Genomic DNA, 16182 nt, shown 5'->3' on the forward strand with positions numbered 1-16182 from the left:
GATTATCTGGTATCTTTCTTTTTTTAATACTTTTGCATTCATTGCAGAACTGTCATAGTCCATAAAACCCTTAATGAAAGAAATAAAAATAAATTGATGTGTTGCATTTTCACAGCCCTGTTCAATTAATATTCTCAAATCACTGTATAAGCATTAACTGAAGTGGTATAGTTTAAAGTTATGTAAAACAATTGTAATATCCACATTTTACTCTAAGGAATGACATCAAACTTGTGGATTGAAAAAAAAAAGGCATAAAGACACTTAATGCTCTATAACAGAAATGCTCTAGATCAGTAAGGCCAAAAGCATTCGTGTGGAAGATTTTGCCTACATCACGCTCTACTAATTTCTGTGAACGTATCGGCATGAAGAACTTGGCTCTTAGTGTGGTCTCAAGTTGAAACAATCCATTTTCAAATAAAGGGACTAAATTTTCATATGGGGAAAATAATGTAAATCTGGGAAAAAACTGTGGACTTGAAACTCATACCTTTACTTTAACGGAAATTAATTTTAAGAATAAATAGCATAGTAATTGTGATCAAAATTCTTCCCGATTTTTTTTTTCTAGACTGCTTATTGTTGTCTTCCAGAGGCGTATAAGTTCTATATGGTGTTTGTTGAAGACTGGACTTCCTACTTCCCTGAGAATGTAATGTTTAAAGCTCAGTTCCTTTCCACTGAGCAGGATGTAACAATGTAGGATAACAGAGGAGATGCTATATTTAGAAAAATTTTTGCAGTCTCATTCATGTAAGAGGCTACTGCATAAATGGACTGATTTTCCGTATCACCTGTCAGTCTAAAATGTTGAAGAAGCTGGTAGGAAAAGAGAGTAGGCTTTTTTAAAACTCTGGATTGTATTTGTTAAAACAAGTTCCAACTTTCACCTCTTACTATGTCTGTTTTTCATTTCTCTTAATTTCTAGGGAATCACATTCTCAGGTTTTTGAATGTATGGTACTTTCTCACAGGGTTTTTTATTTTATGTTTGGTTCCTGGAAGTGGTCAGCCTTGCCTCATGCCACTAATTAGTAAAGAAAAACTGGTCAGTGAAATATACTAGACTCATAAATATCAGAAATACTCCTCTGCCGTTAAAGTATACTTTATGTCTCAATGCTTACTTACACAGGCAGACCAAAAGGACACACAGATAGATCAGTCATTTTTAATAGTATCAAACTTTTAGTGACACTATAAAAAAAAAAAAAAAGTTTTGTATTCTTGCTATAGACCTCCTCATTTGTATAGAAGTTTTTCATAGGCAACCGCACTGCTTTTCAAATTTTGTCTTAAAACCCAAATGTTTTAATAACCAGGCAGCTGGTAGCCCATATTAATTCCTCTATAGCATCTCAAAAGCATCTGTTTGACCTTTTGATTGCTAGCATTTACTATGCAATGTTTTACATGGCAAGGGCCCTGTCTTGCGCATACGATGCTTGAAAAAAATGACAGGATGTTGACAGAACACAAAATGGAGGTACTTGAAATCCTTTATGCTGACCTGCACAAATACAGGTAAAAAAAAATTGCAAGCTGGAAGTAACCTGAGGTATGGAGTAACCCAACCGCTGCATTTTGCCAGGCTGACTATGGCACTGACAGGAATTTCTGTAATACTTGTTTTGCCCAAGTTTCCGGTGGGACACGAAATTTCCCCAATTCCTCCATCCCCTGAACATCTGCCACGGGAGTGTGATCCCACAGACACAGAGAGGCAGCAGCGCCGGAGGGCCTCCTCCAGCGTGCACCGGGCAGCCGTCTTTAAACAGGCAACAAACCAACTCATCGACAAAACCGGCCACCGTTGCGTTAATTCTCATCTTCCCCTTCGCGCCTTTGCTGTGGAAGCCTCAGAACACCCCGAGTGTGCCACCAACCTCGACCACAGGCGGCGACACCCCTGCCTGTGGCCCTGACAAGAAGGTTGCGCATGCGCCTTGCCCCCCCACCCCGTGAGGGCGAGGGGGGGTGGGGCTTGGCCGGGCCGCGCCTGCGCAGCAGGGGCTGAGGGCGGCTGCCTGCGCAGTGTGCGCAGCTGCCGGCGTAGCCTGGAGCCGCAGATGGAGCCTCCCCCTGGCGCCGCAGGTAGGGGCGGCCGCCGCGCACGTGCAGCGAGAGGGAGGGGGGCGGCGGTGTGCCCTCTCTCTCCTCCTCCCCTCCCCCCCCCCCCCCTTTTTCCCGCCCCCCGCCGCCGCCTCAGCCCGCCGCCCGCTTCGCCGGGGCTTCCTGTGGGAAATCCCCGCCGCTTTCCGTCTCGCGCAAACCGGCGAGGAGTGCGGGCCGTGCGCCGCGGCGCCGGTGGGTATGAGGAAAGGCCACCCAGAGGGGCTCGGCCCGTCCTCCTCGGCGGGCTGGGGCTGCCGGCAGCGCTTTCTCCGCCGCGGCCTCCCGCCCGCCGCGGCCGTGACCTGCAAGGGCAAGGGGCGGGGCGGCGCCCGGCCTGGCCTGGCCTGGCCTCAAGCGGCGGCGCAGGTTGCCCCGGGGGCGTCGAGGTGCTCGCGGAGCCTTGCCGCTGCCGCCCGGCCTGCTGTAGCCTCCCCGGTTGTGTAACGTAAAAGGTAAAACACCAAGGTTTGCGTGGTCCTCGGCTTCGTGTTACCAAGATCTTGGCCGAGCACTTACGACCACCCAGAAATGTCCTTACTCCCACCTAATATTCGCTTCTCCACCCTGTTCCCGAGGCAGGGGCCTTTGCCTGGGGGTGTTGGTGTGACAAGGCCGATGCCCCGGCAGAAGGAACCCAGCGAGGCGTTGGTGTGCTTCAGCTAACGCTGGGTGTTGAGACACCTGTAGTTGGTGGTGAACTGCGGTGTTGGTGACTGTGTGTTTCTGGTACATGCAGTCTGTGGCCGCCTTTGAGAGGTGATGCCAGCCAAGGCCGGGCTCTTGATTTCTGATGGAAATCTGTCCTGGGCCTGGCTCTCCAGGCCCTCCAAACAAGCCATTTGTAGAGTCATCGAGTTCTGTTTTGTGGATCATGTCATCTAAGCATTGCTGTGTTATTAAGAAAATGTTATAAAACTTAACCGCTGCATTTCAGATGATGGTTGTTCATCTACAGTGTAATTTTGCTGCCAGTTCGCCTTTGGAAAAAAGTCTAGTTATTACACTAGCTCAGTTCACAGTATCACAGTATGCTAAGTATTGGAAGGGACCTCAAAAGATCATCTAGTCCAATCCCCCTGTCGGAGCAGGAACACCTAGATGAGGTTGCAAAGCTGTTGCATGTTCAGTGTATTAGCAAAATGAGGTTCAAGCTGTTGCATGTTCAGTGTATTAGCAAAAAGGATGTCTCCAAACAATGAAGTTCATCAGTGTTATATTTCCCTAATTATGTCTATAATGACATGATATGTCCCTCCTATTCCGCATTGCATTGTATATTAGCTGTGGTAGGACTGCTGAGAATGTACTTTGGGTACCTGATATGTGAAACCAATACTGAGATTCATCTGCTGGGTAGCGGCATTGCTTACTGACACCTCTTTAAATTGGCCACCTTGTTATCCAGTATCTTTTGCTTACCCCCCCACCCCCATCAGTCCCTGGCTGTTACAGGTCTGTTGAAAACCTCAAAATGTGAACTAAAAGCAAAGATATCTAAGTGAGGTTGTAGAGAAACTGGAACAATAGCTGCAAGAGGTGTGAGCTGCCCCGTTCATATCAGTAAGGTGTTAACCCTGATGCAGTGGTTTTTAATGTCATCATTGTTAACTGCTTCTTGGCTCACATACGAGAAAAAAGAGGGAGAATCACAGTTTAGTTAATTGTTACCATGCCTGATGCTTCATTTTATGGTCACAAAAGACACAAATATTCTCATGGCTTTGCCAGGCAGTAGAGAGTGAGTATCAAGGAGTCCTCTGAAGCTCAGAATGTAAAACCTGTGAATTATGTCGTGTATGGGAGGAGTTTTTTGACAGCCACAGTTTGGGGAAGGAACAGTGGCTGTGTCGTTAGGTGATTGCATCCAATAAATAAACTGGTAGATAAATCTGTTGACAAAATTTTATGTCATGTTATTTTGTTTTATCCTTCTTCAGAATGAATGAGCTGCAGCTCAGCGTTGAAGTTGATTTTTGTATGCAGCACTTCCAAAACTCTGTAGGGTGCTGTTTTCAGTAGTAGAGGTCATGGATTATTAGAAAGTTCATTTTCTTTTTAACGTGCACTTGGTTATAGCTGTCATTTTCAGATGGTGATGTCTAGATCCCTAGTCAAAGATTCACAAATGTGTAAAGAGAAAAGTAGGGTTATTGACAGTAGCTTAGATACACAGTACAGGTTTTGCTACCTGTCCTGGCCTTTTTTGGGGGTCTTAAAAGCAGAGGGGTTGAAGACTGATTTCATAATTCATAATGTGTGGAAGTCTAGGTTGTTAAATACAGCAGCAGTATATCAGTGAAAGGAGAGAATTGGGCTTGCAGAATGGTTGTGACTTGTTTCAAAGTGGCACGGGCAGTGAGACAGAGCTGGAAGATAAAGCTATGTTGAACTTAAAGGGCAAAAATATATAAGTAAAAGGAAGAACAGTTTGGATAACTGCATTTAGATAATATTTGTGATTAAGAACATAAGTTGCCACTGTCAAGAAGGGAGTTGAATGAGAATGACCTTTTTGATATTCCTAGTGCCTTTGATCTGTGTTGGCAACATGAAGGGAAAAGATAATTGTGATTTCCTGAAGTTGTTTGACACCACATTTTAGAGAACTGTTCTGGGAAAAGAACTAAAAAATGAAAGATCTGTTGGGACACTCCAATTATGAGTTTTGGGAGTCCAATTGTGAGTTTTATATAATATATATATAAAAATTATATATAATATATATAAAAGTAATATAATTGGAACTCCAATTATGAGTTTTATAATATTGAGTGCTTTGAAAGGATTCTTTAGAGTTTAAAATCCAGAATAACATCTGCAATCCTTGTGTTAATGTAACCAAAAGGCTTTCAGCCTTCTCTTTTTGTCAGAACACCTCATGCTCTGCAACTTTTGAAAACACTGGTGTGTTTTGATCATAGCCATGATGTTAGTTTCTAAGGTCTTAATTCATTTGTATTATGCTTACTGATTGTTCATTAAATACATAGGTACAGAAATCAAAGGTAGGCATTGTTTTTTCTTGTCTTTTAATCCTTACTTTCAGTTAAAATAAAATAAAAAAAATTGCAGGAAGAATGATATTTGGTCCTGTTATTCAAAAACCTTGCTCTTAATTTGCGTGTGGCTTTCGTTATTTGGAATGAAAGATGTAAATTGTATCTTGAAAGGAGTGGCTAAAGAACTAAATATTCAAGTCCTCAAGGAGTTTGGGTGGATTTTTTTCAAATGAAACTTTTATTTGTGATTTAGATTGCTAACTTTCAGAATTGTGTGATTAGGCATAAAGAAAAACAAAGAGGAGTATGTAGTGTTTTAGCCACTGATTAGTGTTACTGCGTATGGTGGGAAATCTTAGGTGGTTAGCATCTCTTCTCATAATAATTTGGGGGGTTTCACTGCTTGTTAGATTTTCCTGGATCCCTTTATCCAGATGCTGGGTACTTTGCTCTTTTTATGTAGGTTTTACCTGTTACTAATCTCTTGTTTCTGATGCAAATTATCGCACAGTTCTTGAGGTCACTGCTTAGCTCTATTTAATGCAGTCTGTTTGGTTTATATACTTCAGATAGTTTGTGATTTTTGCAGGACCTTTTTCTATTTCTTAATCCAGGTGGAAATAAGCAGTAAATTCTTGGACAACATCCACTGTTAGTTAGGAAGGGCATAGATGAAATAGGGATTGTACACTTGGGGCTGATTTCAGACAAGAGGCACTCAAAAGTTTGGGCTTCACTTAAAAAGCATGGAACCTTATGTGTAGGAATCCAATCAGATCTGTGCTGTTAGTATATTTTTGCTGTCCCAGAAAAACAAAACAAAACACAAAAATGTGTATTTGGTTGCTGCAATATTGGTGCATGATGTCTTTGTTTAAGTGACAAAAAGTTGTTTTGACTATTTTGCATCAGTTACAAAGTGAAGCATTCAAAAGCTTTACAATGGTGGAATTAAGGCAGGCTGTGCTATTTTAGTCCTTGGCCAGTCCATGGCCCTAGTTGTTACTGTGTGGTCGGTGCATTTTGCTGGAATCCTCACCTACAGTTGTCAGAAGAGATTTGAGGTGGGGTGGGATGCTCCCTTTATAGGTAGCTCACACCCTAAGTTTTTGTAACTGGCAGGTCTGTCATACTTGAACAATAGTTCAGGCTAGCTGTTAATGAATCTGCATTATTTTCAGTAGTAAATGCTAAGCCCTGATCTGTAATGAAATTTCGGGACCTGCAACTGGCTTTGCTGTGTGATCAAGAGTGTAAAAAAATCTCATTGTGTCAAAAATCTTCACAAACAACTTCAGGCTTGGCTTTACTTATTACTCTCCAGATGTATGAGCATTTGCAATCCGCATGTAATTAACAAATAAGTGTGCTTTGTCATATCTGCTTTTCCTTTTCTTTCTAGATATTACAGGGTTGCTGTAATATAGCCATTGTTCAATTTTAGCAAACAGGCTTGTCGGTATTGTCGTAATCCAGTACTGCCATATTGCAAGAATACGAGCCCCAAAGCAAAATGTAAGATAACAAATTCAGCCAGTGAAAAAGGTGAAAATTGACTTTGAGGTGATGATAGAATGGTGAGAAGTTAAAGCTTTGGAAATTTTCCCTGGTGTTGTCATCCCTGTACTCCATCTTAATTTAAAATGATGTCAGTATTAGATAGAAAGATCTCAAAATATGTAACTTTTTAAATACAAATAAATCCATTCATATACATTTAAATAAAAAAAAAAAAGGTTGCTGCTTAGAGAAGCTGCACTGATCAGCCTCTTTTACTTTTAATCAGAATTTCAGGGTATCACATATGTTGTTTCACTTGGATTATAACACTTCTGTCACTTCATGTCCTATACTTTAAAACCTTAGTAGAGAGCAAAGTACTTAAGACTCAAGTTTGTATGCAAACACAGGTGTGCAAATCAAATTACCAAATTCAGTAGCATTTCACATATGTGTGAAGATGTTTAGTTGTGGTCCATCATCAGTCAATTTACACTGGATGTTTTAGACTGATAAAATCCATTACCTTTTACAGGATCCTGAATGTTTTTGTGGGGCTGAGGTTACAAAGCAGTACACTGAAAGTATTTGCCACGTTGGCCCCATGAACCTCTTGGCAGTAAGGGCACAGAAGCCCCCTCACAGGCTGCAGGATTGGGTACTTAAAGTGTTAATTACATTGATACATAAAATTACAATTGTAGGAAAAACCCTTAGATTTTAGAAACATATGTTTTTTTCCTCCCATGATTTTAATGGGTCTATCTCTAAATTAATTTGTTCCTATGTGTGACTTAGTGTTTTAGAATAGAGGTTTTAAGTAGTTGATAATACATCGAGTTATATAGACTTTATTGGTAACTGTTCTTATGATACACATGCACAAATGAATTCACATGGATTAACGTAAGATTGGTAACGTATTTAATACAAAATGCAGAAGATAGGCACAATGAGAGATAGGAAAATTTTGAGTTGAATGCATTCTTCTCCTGGAGGAGTAGTAAGCTATAATTATCTTTGCCCATTCAAAACACTGTTACAAGTACACTAAAATAAAACTGAAATGGTTTTTGAAAAAATTGAACCTCTAGAGCCAGTAGTCTGATTGATGAAAGGAATGTTTGCCAGTAAACATGCAATTAACACTGTGCTGCTACTTCTGTTATTAATAAAAGTGTGATTTTTCAGTGTAGTTTTATAATTAGCTCATAGGCAAGTGTTTTAAAACAAAACTTTGTGATGAAACGGAGTATTTAAAGCACAGAAATATTTTTTATCAACTGATATGAAAAGTAACTGAATCCCCAAAATTAATGCACTTATGTAACTTAGCTGTAAACTCATTATTCATTCTCCAGCCCATCTTAACTTTGTGTTGTATGTACTAGAGATCTGCATATGGAAAAACTGAGAGAATGGATGGTAAGCTTAAGTTTAGTAGGCTCATCACAAATGAAGGCCAGACTTTCCCTCCCAGGAAAAGACCTGTTGCACTGATTTAGAGTGGAAGAAGTGTAACACAGGTACACATTTTTCTTTAAATCTGGTGTAAGTTAAAGAATGGGAATTCTGGATATATGTTCTTGTTTTTCTTCCCTTTCACTCTAATAACTATTATTTCTGCTGCTGAAGTTTTCATTAATGCTTTTTCAAATTCTATTTCTTAGCTTAAAAAAGAAAGGTGTCTTAGAAATCTGTCTACTGAGGACTGCTTATCTTTGATGGCAGCTGGTAGGGAAAAAAAAAATAGCAAGGTGTATTTAAAAAAAAAAAGTCCCTTTTATGGCTCTACATTTCTGAACCAAGGCCCCAAAATAATGAAAGTGATTGTTTTTAAAAGTTTATATTTTGAAGAATGTTATATTTTTTAATGTGGATTCTTGAATCTTGACTGAACTTTTTACAGCATTTTTGCTAGTAAATAATATGACTGATGTCTAAAAGTTGATGTAACTGGGACTTGAAGAAAAACATGAGGTGTAACAGTTGCTAATGAAAATGGTAGAAACTTATTGAAACTTTCTCTGTTCTTTATGTATACTGTGATTCATAGTGAAATAGCTATAATATTTAAAGTACTACTTTGAGCTATTTTTTTTAAATGTGCGTAGATAAACTGAACCAAGAAAATCCAAATTACAGGTTGTATGATGAGAAATGCATGTTTCAAAAATTGTTACAGGAATTGCTTGACTCACTTCCTCTTGGATGCAGAAGGTATGAGGCTTCTGTGAATCTCCGAGTAGACAAGTTTTCAACTTTTCTGAATAACTTACCTCCCTGCTACCTGAAGTCACAAGGGAGATGAAAGCAGAGCTATAAACTACCAGCAGAACATAGTGGCAAAAGGGTGAATAAGTCAGTTAGCAGTTGTGTTGAATGAAGAGGGGGGATGGTTTGACTTTTCTCAGGACACTCTTCTAGGAGAGCTTTTGTCTTGGTATCCGCTTTTTGTAATAGTCTTCTAATTAGTATGACAAGCTGCTACAGTCGCTTTCATGATTAGGGCTGTAAAGCAGCTTTGTGTTTCAGTCTCCTCTTCTCCTCTTAAAGGTATGCTGCGTACAGCACAGGTCTACACCGTGGTCCTCTTTTTCTTGGGGCCGTCCTAGATCCAGCAGTCAGAGGCAAGGAAGCCAGGAGAGTATTCATCATCTGTTTTCTTATCTTTCACATGGATTGAATTTGATGTGTATTCTGTGCTGTTCTAGTGGTTGTGACACTGTTGTTCCTACTGATGCATTTATTTCCTGATTTTTTTTTTTTTTGGTCATTTTTACAAAAATAATGAGAACAGTTAAACTGAATGGCTGTGGTCCTTGGCCTTCCGTGGCAATGAATAGCTTTTGAGCTGAGGGTTTTGATCAACCACAGAAAACTATTACAATTGTAGTTTTGTGCCCTACATATTGTATGCAACCAGAGAACCATTTCAAGCATTGACATTTCCCAAAACCCACAGATTTTATTTGTAAAAAAACAGAAGTCTTAAATGTGTTCTTAGTGTTTTGCTGAATAGGGATATCTGCCAGTTTAGTCATCGCTTGCTCTCCTTCCTTTAATTCTTTACACTGAGCTGAGGTGGTACAGAAAACAATTTCTCTTTCACAGAGATACTATCTTTTCTGTAGTTTTCTCCCCTTCTGTCTTTTTTTTTTTTTTTTTTTTTTTTGCTAGCAACTGCAAGCTCATAATCTCTATAACCTGCTGGAAAGAAGCTCTGTGAAAAGGGACCTGGGAGTCCTGGTGGACAACAGGATGACCATGAGCCAGCAATGTGCCCTGGTGGCCAAGGCGGCCAGTGGCATCCTGGGATGGATCAAGAAGGGTGTGGCTAGCAGGTTGAGGGATGTTATCCTTCCCCTCTACTCTGCCCTGGTGAGGCCACATCTGGAGTATTGTGTCCAGTTCTGGGCTCCCCTGTTCAAGAAGGACAGGGAACTGCTGGAGAGGGTCCAGCAAAGAGCTACTAAGGTGATTAGGGGACTGGAGCATCTTTCTTATGAGGAAAAGCGGAGGGACTTGGGTCTTTTTAGTCTAGAGAAAAGAAGACTGAGTGGGGGAGGATCTTATCAGTACTTATAAATACTTAAAGGGAGGGTGCCAGGGGGATGGGGACAGTCTTTTTTTAGTGGTGCCCGGTGATAGGACAAGAGGTAATGGGCACAAACTTGAATATAGGAAGTTCCATCTAAACATGAGGTGGAACTTCTTTACTTTGAGGGTGGCAGAGCACTGGAACAGGCTGCCCAGAGAGGTGGTGGAGTCTCCCACTCTGGACACACTCAAAACCCGCCTGGACGCCATCCTGTGCAACTTGCTGTAGGTGAACCTGTTCTGTCAGGGGGGCTGGACTAGATGATCTCCAGAGGTCCCTTCCAACCCTGACCATTCTGTGATTCTGTGGTAACTGTTCTTTATCCTCTCCTCTGTTCCTTATCGCCCTCAGGAGTGGCAGCATTCTGGAATGTGCTGATCTCTGTCTTTAGGAAACATTAAGTAGTTTCACCACACAGATTCCCTGACTGTAGCCTTATTCACATTTTCAAGGCGCTTGTGACTTAGATGCTGTAACACCTGCAAGCTGGTATTTGGTTTTAATTCTGGATGAACTTCTGTGTATATTTTTACAAAATACTTACTTTTTAGTGTTAATTCTATTTAGTCTGCTTTTTGTAATCTTTACTTAATTCGCTCATGTTCATCCATCTGCCTCTTGTAATGTTTGATGGTAGCAAATTTCAACAGAGTGTAAGGTTAAGGTAAAGGTAGAATCTCAGAGTATTAAGTTGCTGTAACAAACATGCCTGAGTTTTGTCTGGCAAGGGGAGAAGGAAAAGCTGCTGCTAATATTTTTCTGGCCCTTTGGAAGCTTAGAGGTAGCGTGTTTGTGTTGATTCTCTTTGTGGCCAAAGCCATGATCATCTCAAGCATCCTACCCAGGCAAAGCATGTGGAGGATGTGGGTGGGAACCAAAGATACTAGCTTTCAAATGCAGAAGGCATACTGTAGGAAAACATATTTCTTGCTTGTCTGGGGATAATTTTATTGATGTTTTGAAGAGACAATAAAACAGTAGTAGGTCTGTTGTAATGCATATTCTTCTGCAGGGACTAGTTTGCAGCAAATCTGGTATTAGAATAAGAATTATCTTTCTTAGTGTAGAATAGTGAACTTTCAAAAGTGGAAAAAAGTACTTACTATTCTAGAAACTGTAATATAGATGAAAAAAGGCAAAAGGAATTGATGGTTTCACATGGCTGTCTCATGTTTTTTGATGAAGTCTTGTTTCTGAGGTGTTGTTTCTTTGAAAGTTCTTGCCATATATGTTACTGCAGAGCTGATTAGGCTGGAGTGATGATGTTCTCCTTGCAAGTGCTTATACATTGGTATCAGAAATGCAGTTACTCTGTATATAAACATATTTTTCTACCTGGTGTCCAGTATTGTTAATATTTGTGTCTTATTTTTCTTTAATATTTTGTATAAATGCTAGGCATACCAACTTCAGTAAAGGTGTTTTCAGATCCTTGAAGAAAAATCACTGTAATTATAATACAATGGATAGTTTAGAATCAAGGAAGAATATTAAAAATACTGAAGGCATTACAGAATCACAGAATTATCAGAGTTGGAAGGGACCTCTAGAGATCATCTAGTCCAACTCTCCTGCTAAAGCAGGATTGCCTAGAGCACATTACTCAGGACTGCATCCAGGCGGGTCTTGAAAATCTCCAGGGAAGGGGACTCCACAACCTCCCTGGGCAGCCTGTTCCAGTGCTCTGTCACCCTCACCGTAAAGAACTGTTTCCGTGTATTTGAACGGAACTTCCTGTGTTCTAACTTGTGCCCATTGCCCCTCGTCCTGTCACTGGGAACCAATGAAAAGAGCCTGGCTCCATCCTCCTTCAACCCACCCTTTAGATACTTGTATGCCATAATAAGGTCTCCCCTCAGCCTTCTCTTCTCCAGGCTAAAGAGTCCCAGCTCTCTCAGCCTTTCCTCATAAGGGAGGTGCTCCAAGCCCTTAATCATCTTAGTTGCCCTTCGCTGGACTCGCTCCAGCAGTTCCCTGTCCCTCTTGAACTGGGGAGCCCAAAACTGGACACAGTATTCCAGTTGTGGCCTCACCAGTGCCGAGTAGAGGGGGAGAATGACCTCCCTCGACCTACTGGCCACACTCTTCCCTATGCAGCCCAGGATTCCATTGGCCTTTTTGGCGACAAGGGCACATTGCTGGGCCATGGATAATTTACTGTCTACCACAACCCCCAGATCCTTCTCCTCCAAGCTACTTCCCAGCAGGTCAGCCCCTAACCTGTACTGGTGCCTAGCATTCTTCCTCCCCAGGTGCAGGACCTTGCACTTGGTTTTGTTGAACCTCATTAGGTTCTTCTCTGCCCAGCTCTCCAGTCTGTCCAGGTCACGCTGGATGGCAGCACAGCCCTCTGGGGTGTCAGCCACCCCACCTAGTTTGGTATCATCAGCAAACTTGCTGAGGATACACTCTGTCCCCTCATCCAGGTCATTAATGAATATATTAAACAAAATAGGACCAAGTATTGACCCCTGGGGGACACCACTGGTTACAGGCCTCCAACTAGACTCTGTGCCGCTGATCACAACCCTCTGAGTCCTGTCCCGCAGCCAACTCTCAATCCACCTCACTGTCGCCTCATCTAGCCCATACTTCCTCAGCTTCCTAATGAGGATGTCATGGGAGACAGTGTCAAAAGCCTTGCTAAAGTCAAGGTAGATGACATCCACGACTTACAATTGAAACTCAGGAGTAGATACAGTACTGCCCAAACTGAACATCCGCATTTGAGTTATTTGGAGAGATGGTTGCACCCAGATGCCTAAAACTACCTCCTAGATGTTATAAGAAGATTTGACTTGCTTGTGCTTTTCCTGATTTAAAAACTGACACTTGCCAACAAACATTCTTTTAATGAGACTGTAAGTGATCTTTATTCCTGTTTCCTTTATACCATTGAATAATTAACTCTGAATTATGTTGTAGCTCTCCTCTGGTTCTTTGTACTGGAGACTGCCCTCTGTCCTGATGTGTGGCTCCTCTTTGTCAGTATTGGGTGGGTGATCCTTGCGTTGAAGCCCTGTGCTTTGTTGTCGGAACTGTGGATGCTTCTAGCCACCTCTGCCAGCAGGGGAAACCCAGTTGCCCTTCTCAGGCCATAAAGGCTTCTGTGCTATCTGCTACATTTCCCTTTATGCTGGGGTAAAAAGTTAAACGAAGTAATTATTAGAATTCTGATAAGTAGATCTAGTTACTCAAAAGTGCAAACCAGCTGAGAAGTTCTTTTTTTGCATGTATTTGAGTTAGTTTTCGGTCTTGAACTGGTCGGTCACTGTGTTGTTAAGTGTGTAATAGTGGTGATGTGATGGGGGTGAAGGAGGGCAATGGGGGACTATTAAAACTTCCCTTTTGGTGGCAGCTAGCAACCCACTTGCTTATGTGTATCCACATTCATAGATCAGCTTAGTTTCTGCCTACTCTAAGCACCAATATAACCAATTTAATTTTTTTAAAAAACGGGGGGAAGCTTAGGCTATAATTTGAGCCTGTGGTGCCCATGACAGTTAAGTCTTCCTCTTTGTCCTAGTCTCACACAGTTCCTTCTCACCCGCCATTTATGCAGTTATATAGTGAACGGGATCAGAGAATTTGTCTAGCTGAAAAAATGCCGGACAAGAAATGTATTTCCTTTTAAACCAAATTAACTTCCCCTTTGAGTTCACCACAGGGCTGCAGAGCACATCTGTGTGGGCAGAGGGAAAAGAGCCTCATAGGGATCAGGAGAGGCAGGAGTGCCGCAGTGCCAGCTTGTGTTGACTGAAGTTAGTAGAGCTGAGGCACGTAGCTTGGCGGTGCTGTTTGCTGCCATGTCATTCAGCTGAACTGATTTGTCCTTTTTAAAAACATGTTTAAAAGTTTTATGACAGCTTTGTGTTGTCTGTAACATAAGTTTTATGACACCTTTGTGTTGTCTGTAAAATGCTTGGTACCGTAATTGCACTGATGTTCTGCAGAAAGATAAAATGAAGGAAATTTAATTGTAATTATTTTATCTCAGTCATGAAAGTCAGAGCATAGAAACAAAACTAAATTGTAAGCTATTTGTGTTTGATATTTTTGTTTTGTTTGTAGAAGACACTTTGTTTTCATTCCTTTACTGTAGAAATTCCAAGTAAGAAATTTTTGAGGAGAAATGTGTCTTCAGTTCAGATTCTGTATATTGCTCATTGCAATCCTGTTTTATTGCCAGATTCCCCTAATAATATCACATATTCAATACTGTGTAACCTCAAAACGTAACGTCATAAAATTAGTAAGCTTTAAATGATGATAACTTAAAAATGACTGGAGAGATGTTAGTCTCCGTTGCCTTTTGATCTAGAAGTAACTGAAGATGCTCTGAAAAGTAATGTTTGAAAGTGGTAAATAAAATTCTGTTTATTTCCCTAATTTCAATACATTGCACTTTTATTTTTTTTCATTTCACCTAGATTTTTTTATAAACAATTTTAAAATGAAATGGTTGTCACTCAAAATAACAGTGTATCTGACAGTACAGTTTTCGTAATGTGAGCATCACGGCTGATGCTATTCTGAAGTGTAATGTCAACATCAAAGGGTGAATAAATAGTGTGTTTGAAGAGGAAAACCAGTATTTGGTATAACTGTGTTGGACTATACAATGTTCTGAACAAATGTCTTTTAAAGGGTTTTTAACTCAGAAGCTAAGAATTAAAACCTGTGCTTGATAAATTCTCATCCTTTTGTTTTGAAGAAAATGGAGTTGGAAATGCAGTATTTCTTTCAAAATGGTCTGTGTTGTTTGGCTGTTCAGAATCACTAGCTGTACTCAGAGGACTGAATTATGTTCTGAGACAAATGAAAGCAAACTGCAACTGTACTTTTAAGTGCAGCATTCAGGCAACAGCATTTGTTCCTGTTAAGTTGAATTTCTCAATGAAAAAACTCCTAGATCCTCGATGGAAGAGGCTGCTTAGGGTTTTTTTTAAAGAACTGAAGTTTTCCACCTAGCAATACAAACTTGAGGTTGTGCTTTAATACGTGCTATATTTCTCAGCTTTGTGACAGTGAGTAAAAAAGCCAGTTTGTACAGATAATGTACATAGGGAAACAGTAGTATCCAGAAATAAATGTAATTCTCAATCTTTGTGCAGTCTGTATGCGGACTATATATTTAGTAAGGCAGAAATTAGAATGTGCTGCCAGAACTTTCTCCTTTAGTTTTGGTTCATTGTGTGCATGGAGCAGCACAGAAATATTCAGAATATTGCTCATATTTGTATATGAGCAATTTTAAATCTTGGAGTTTCCTGCCTTTTTAGCTGTGTGGTCCTTCCATGGTAGTTTCCAACAATTTTTGTATTCTAGTGTAGTGTATGTTATATAAACAATGCCATTATTTCTGTAGATTGACTTTCTCTGATGTATAGATAAGAAAAATCTTTTTTTTTTTCTTTTTTTTTTCACTCTTGCAGAAAATTCTAAGCTAAGACATGTAGAGAAAGATGTTTTGATTCCACAAATAATGCGGGATCGAGCCAAGGAGCTGTGTTCAGATAAAGTGCAAGGTAAGAGTCAAATATTCATTGGGAGATGAGATGTATTCACTTTTGTGCCCTGAGTATAATCCTTGGTTTTGAAGTCAAGTAATCAGAGAATTAATATGTATGTTCTGCATCTTATCTGTACACTGTGAAACCAGTAGTAAAGCGTATAAATCTGCCATGTTGGCTTTGGCTGCTTGGTGATGTGGACTATCTTCCAAAATGACTTGTTCTTTAGTATGATTAATATAAAACTTTCCACATCTCGGTCTAGACAATGTGATGACAAAGCAACGCAAGAGTTACTATATTCCTGTATGTAAATTTGATACTTGTATAAGTGAAATTGCCTCATGTGAGCCTTCAGTTAGGGCTTCCCTCATCATGATAAATTTATTTAAATTTTCCCCACTCTCTCCATCCTTTCTCTGCCCCAATATTTTAATGATACATGAACATA

General features: G+C 40.4%; 1 protein-coding gene across 1 annotated transcript in view; it reads left to right on the forward strand.

Moving 5' to 3' along the window:
- Window positions 1-2026: 2026 nt before the first annotated feature.
- Window positions 2027-16182, forward strand: part of CMC1 (C-X9-C motif containing 1) — a 47267-nt gene continuing 33111 nt past the window's right edge. The window contains exons 1-2 of the mRNA XM_082479966.1: window positions 2027-2097; window positions 15654-15746. Of these exons, the coding sequence (XP_082336092.1) occupies window positions 2073-2097; window positions 15654-15746 (118 nt within the window). The 5' untranslated portion in view covers window positions 2027-2072. The remainder of the gene's footprint in view (window positions 2098-15653; window positions 15747-16182) is intronic.

Source organism: Vanellus vanellus (assembly GCF_965231255.1).
Source record: "Vanellus vanellus genome assembly, chromosome: 2".
Taxonomy (NCBI): Eukaryota; Metazoa; Chordata; class Aves; order Charadriiformes; family Charadriidae; genus Vanellus; species Vanellus vanellus.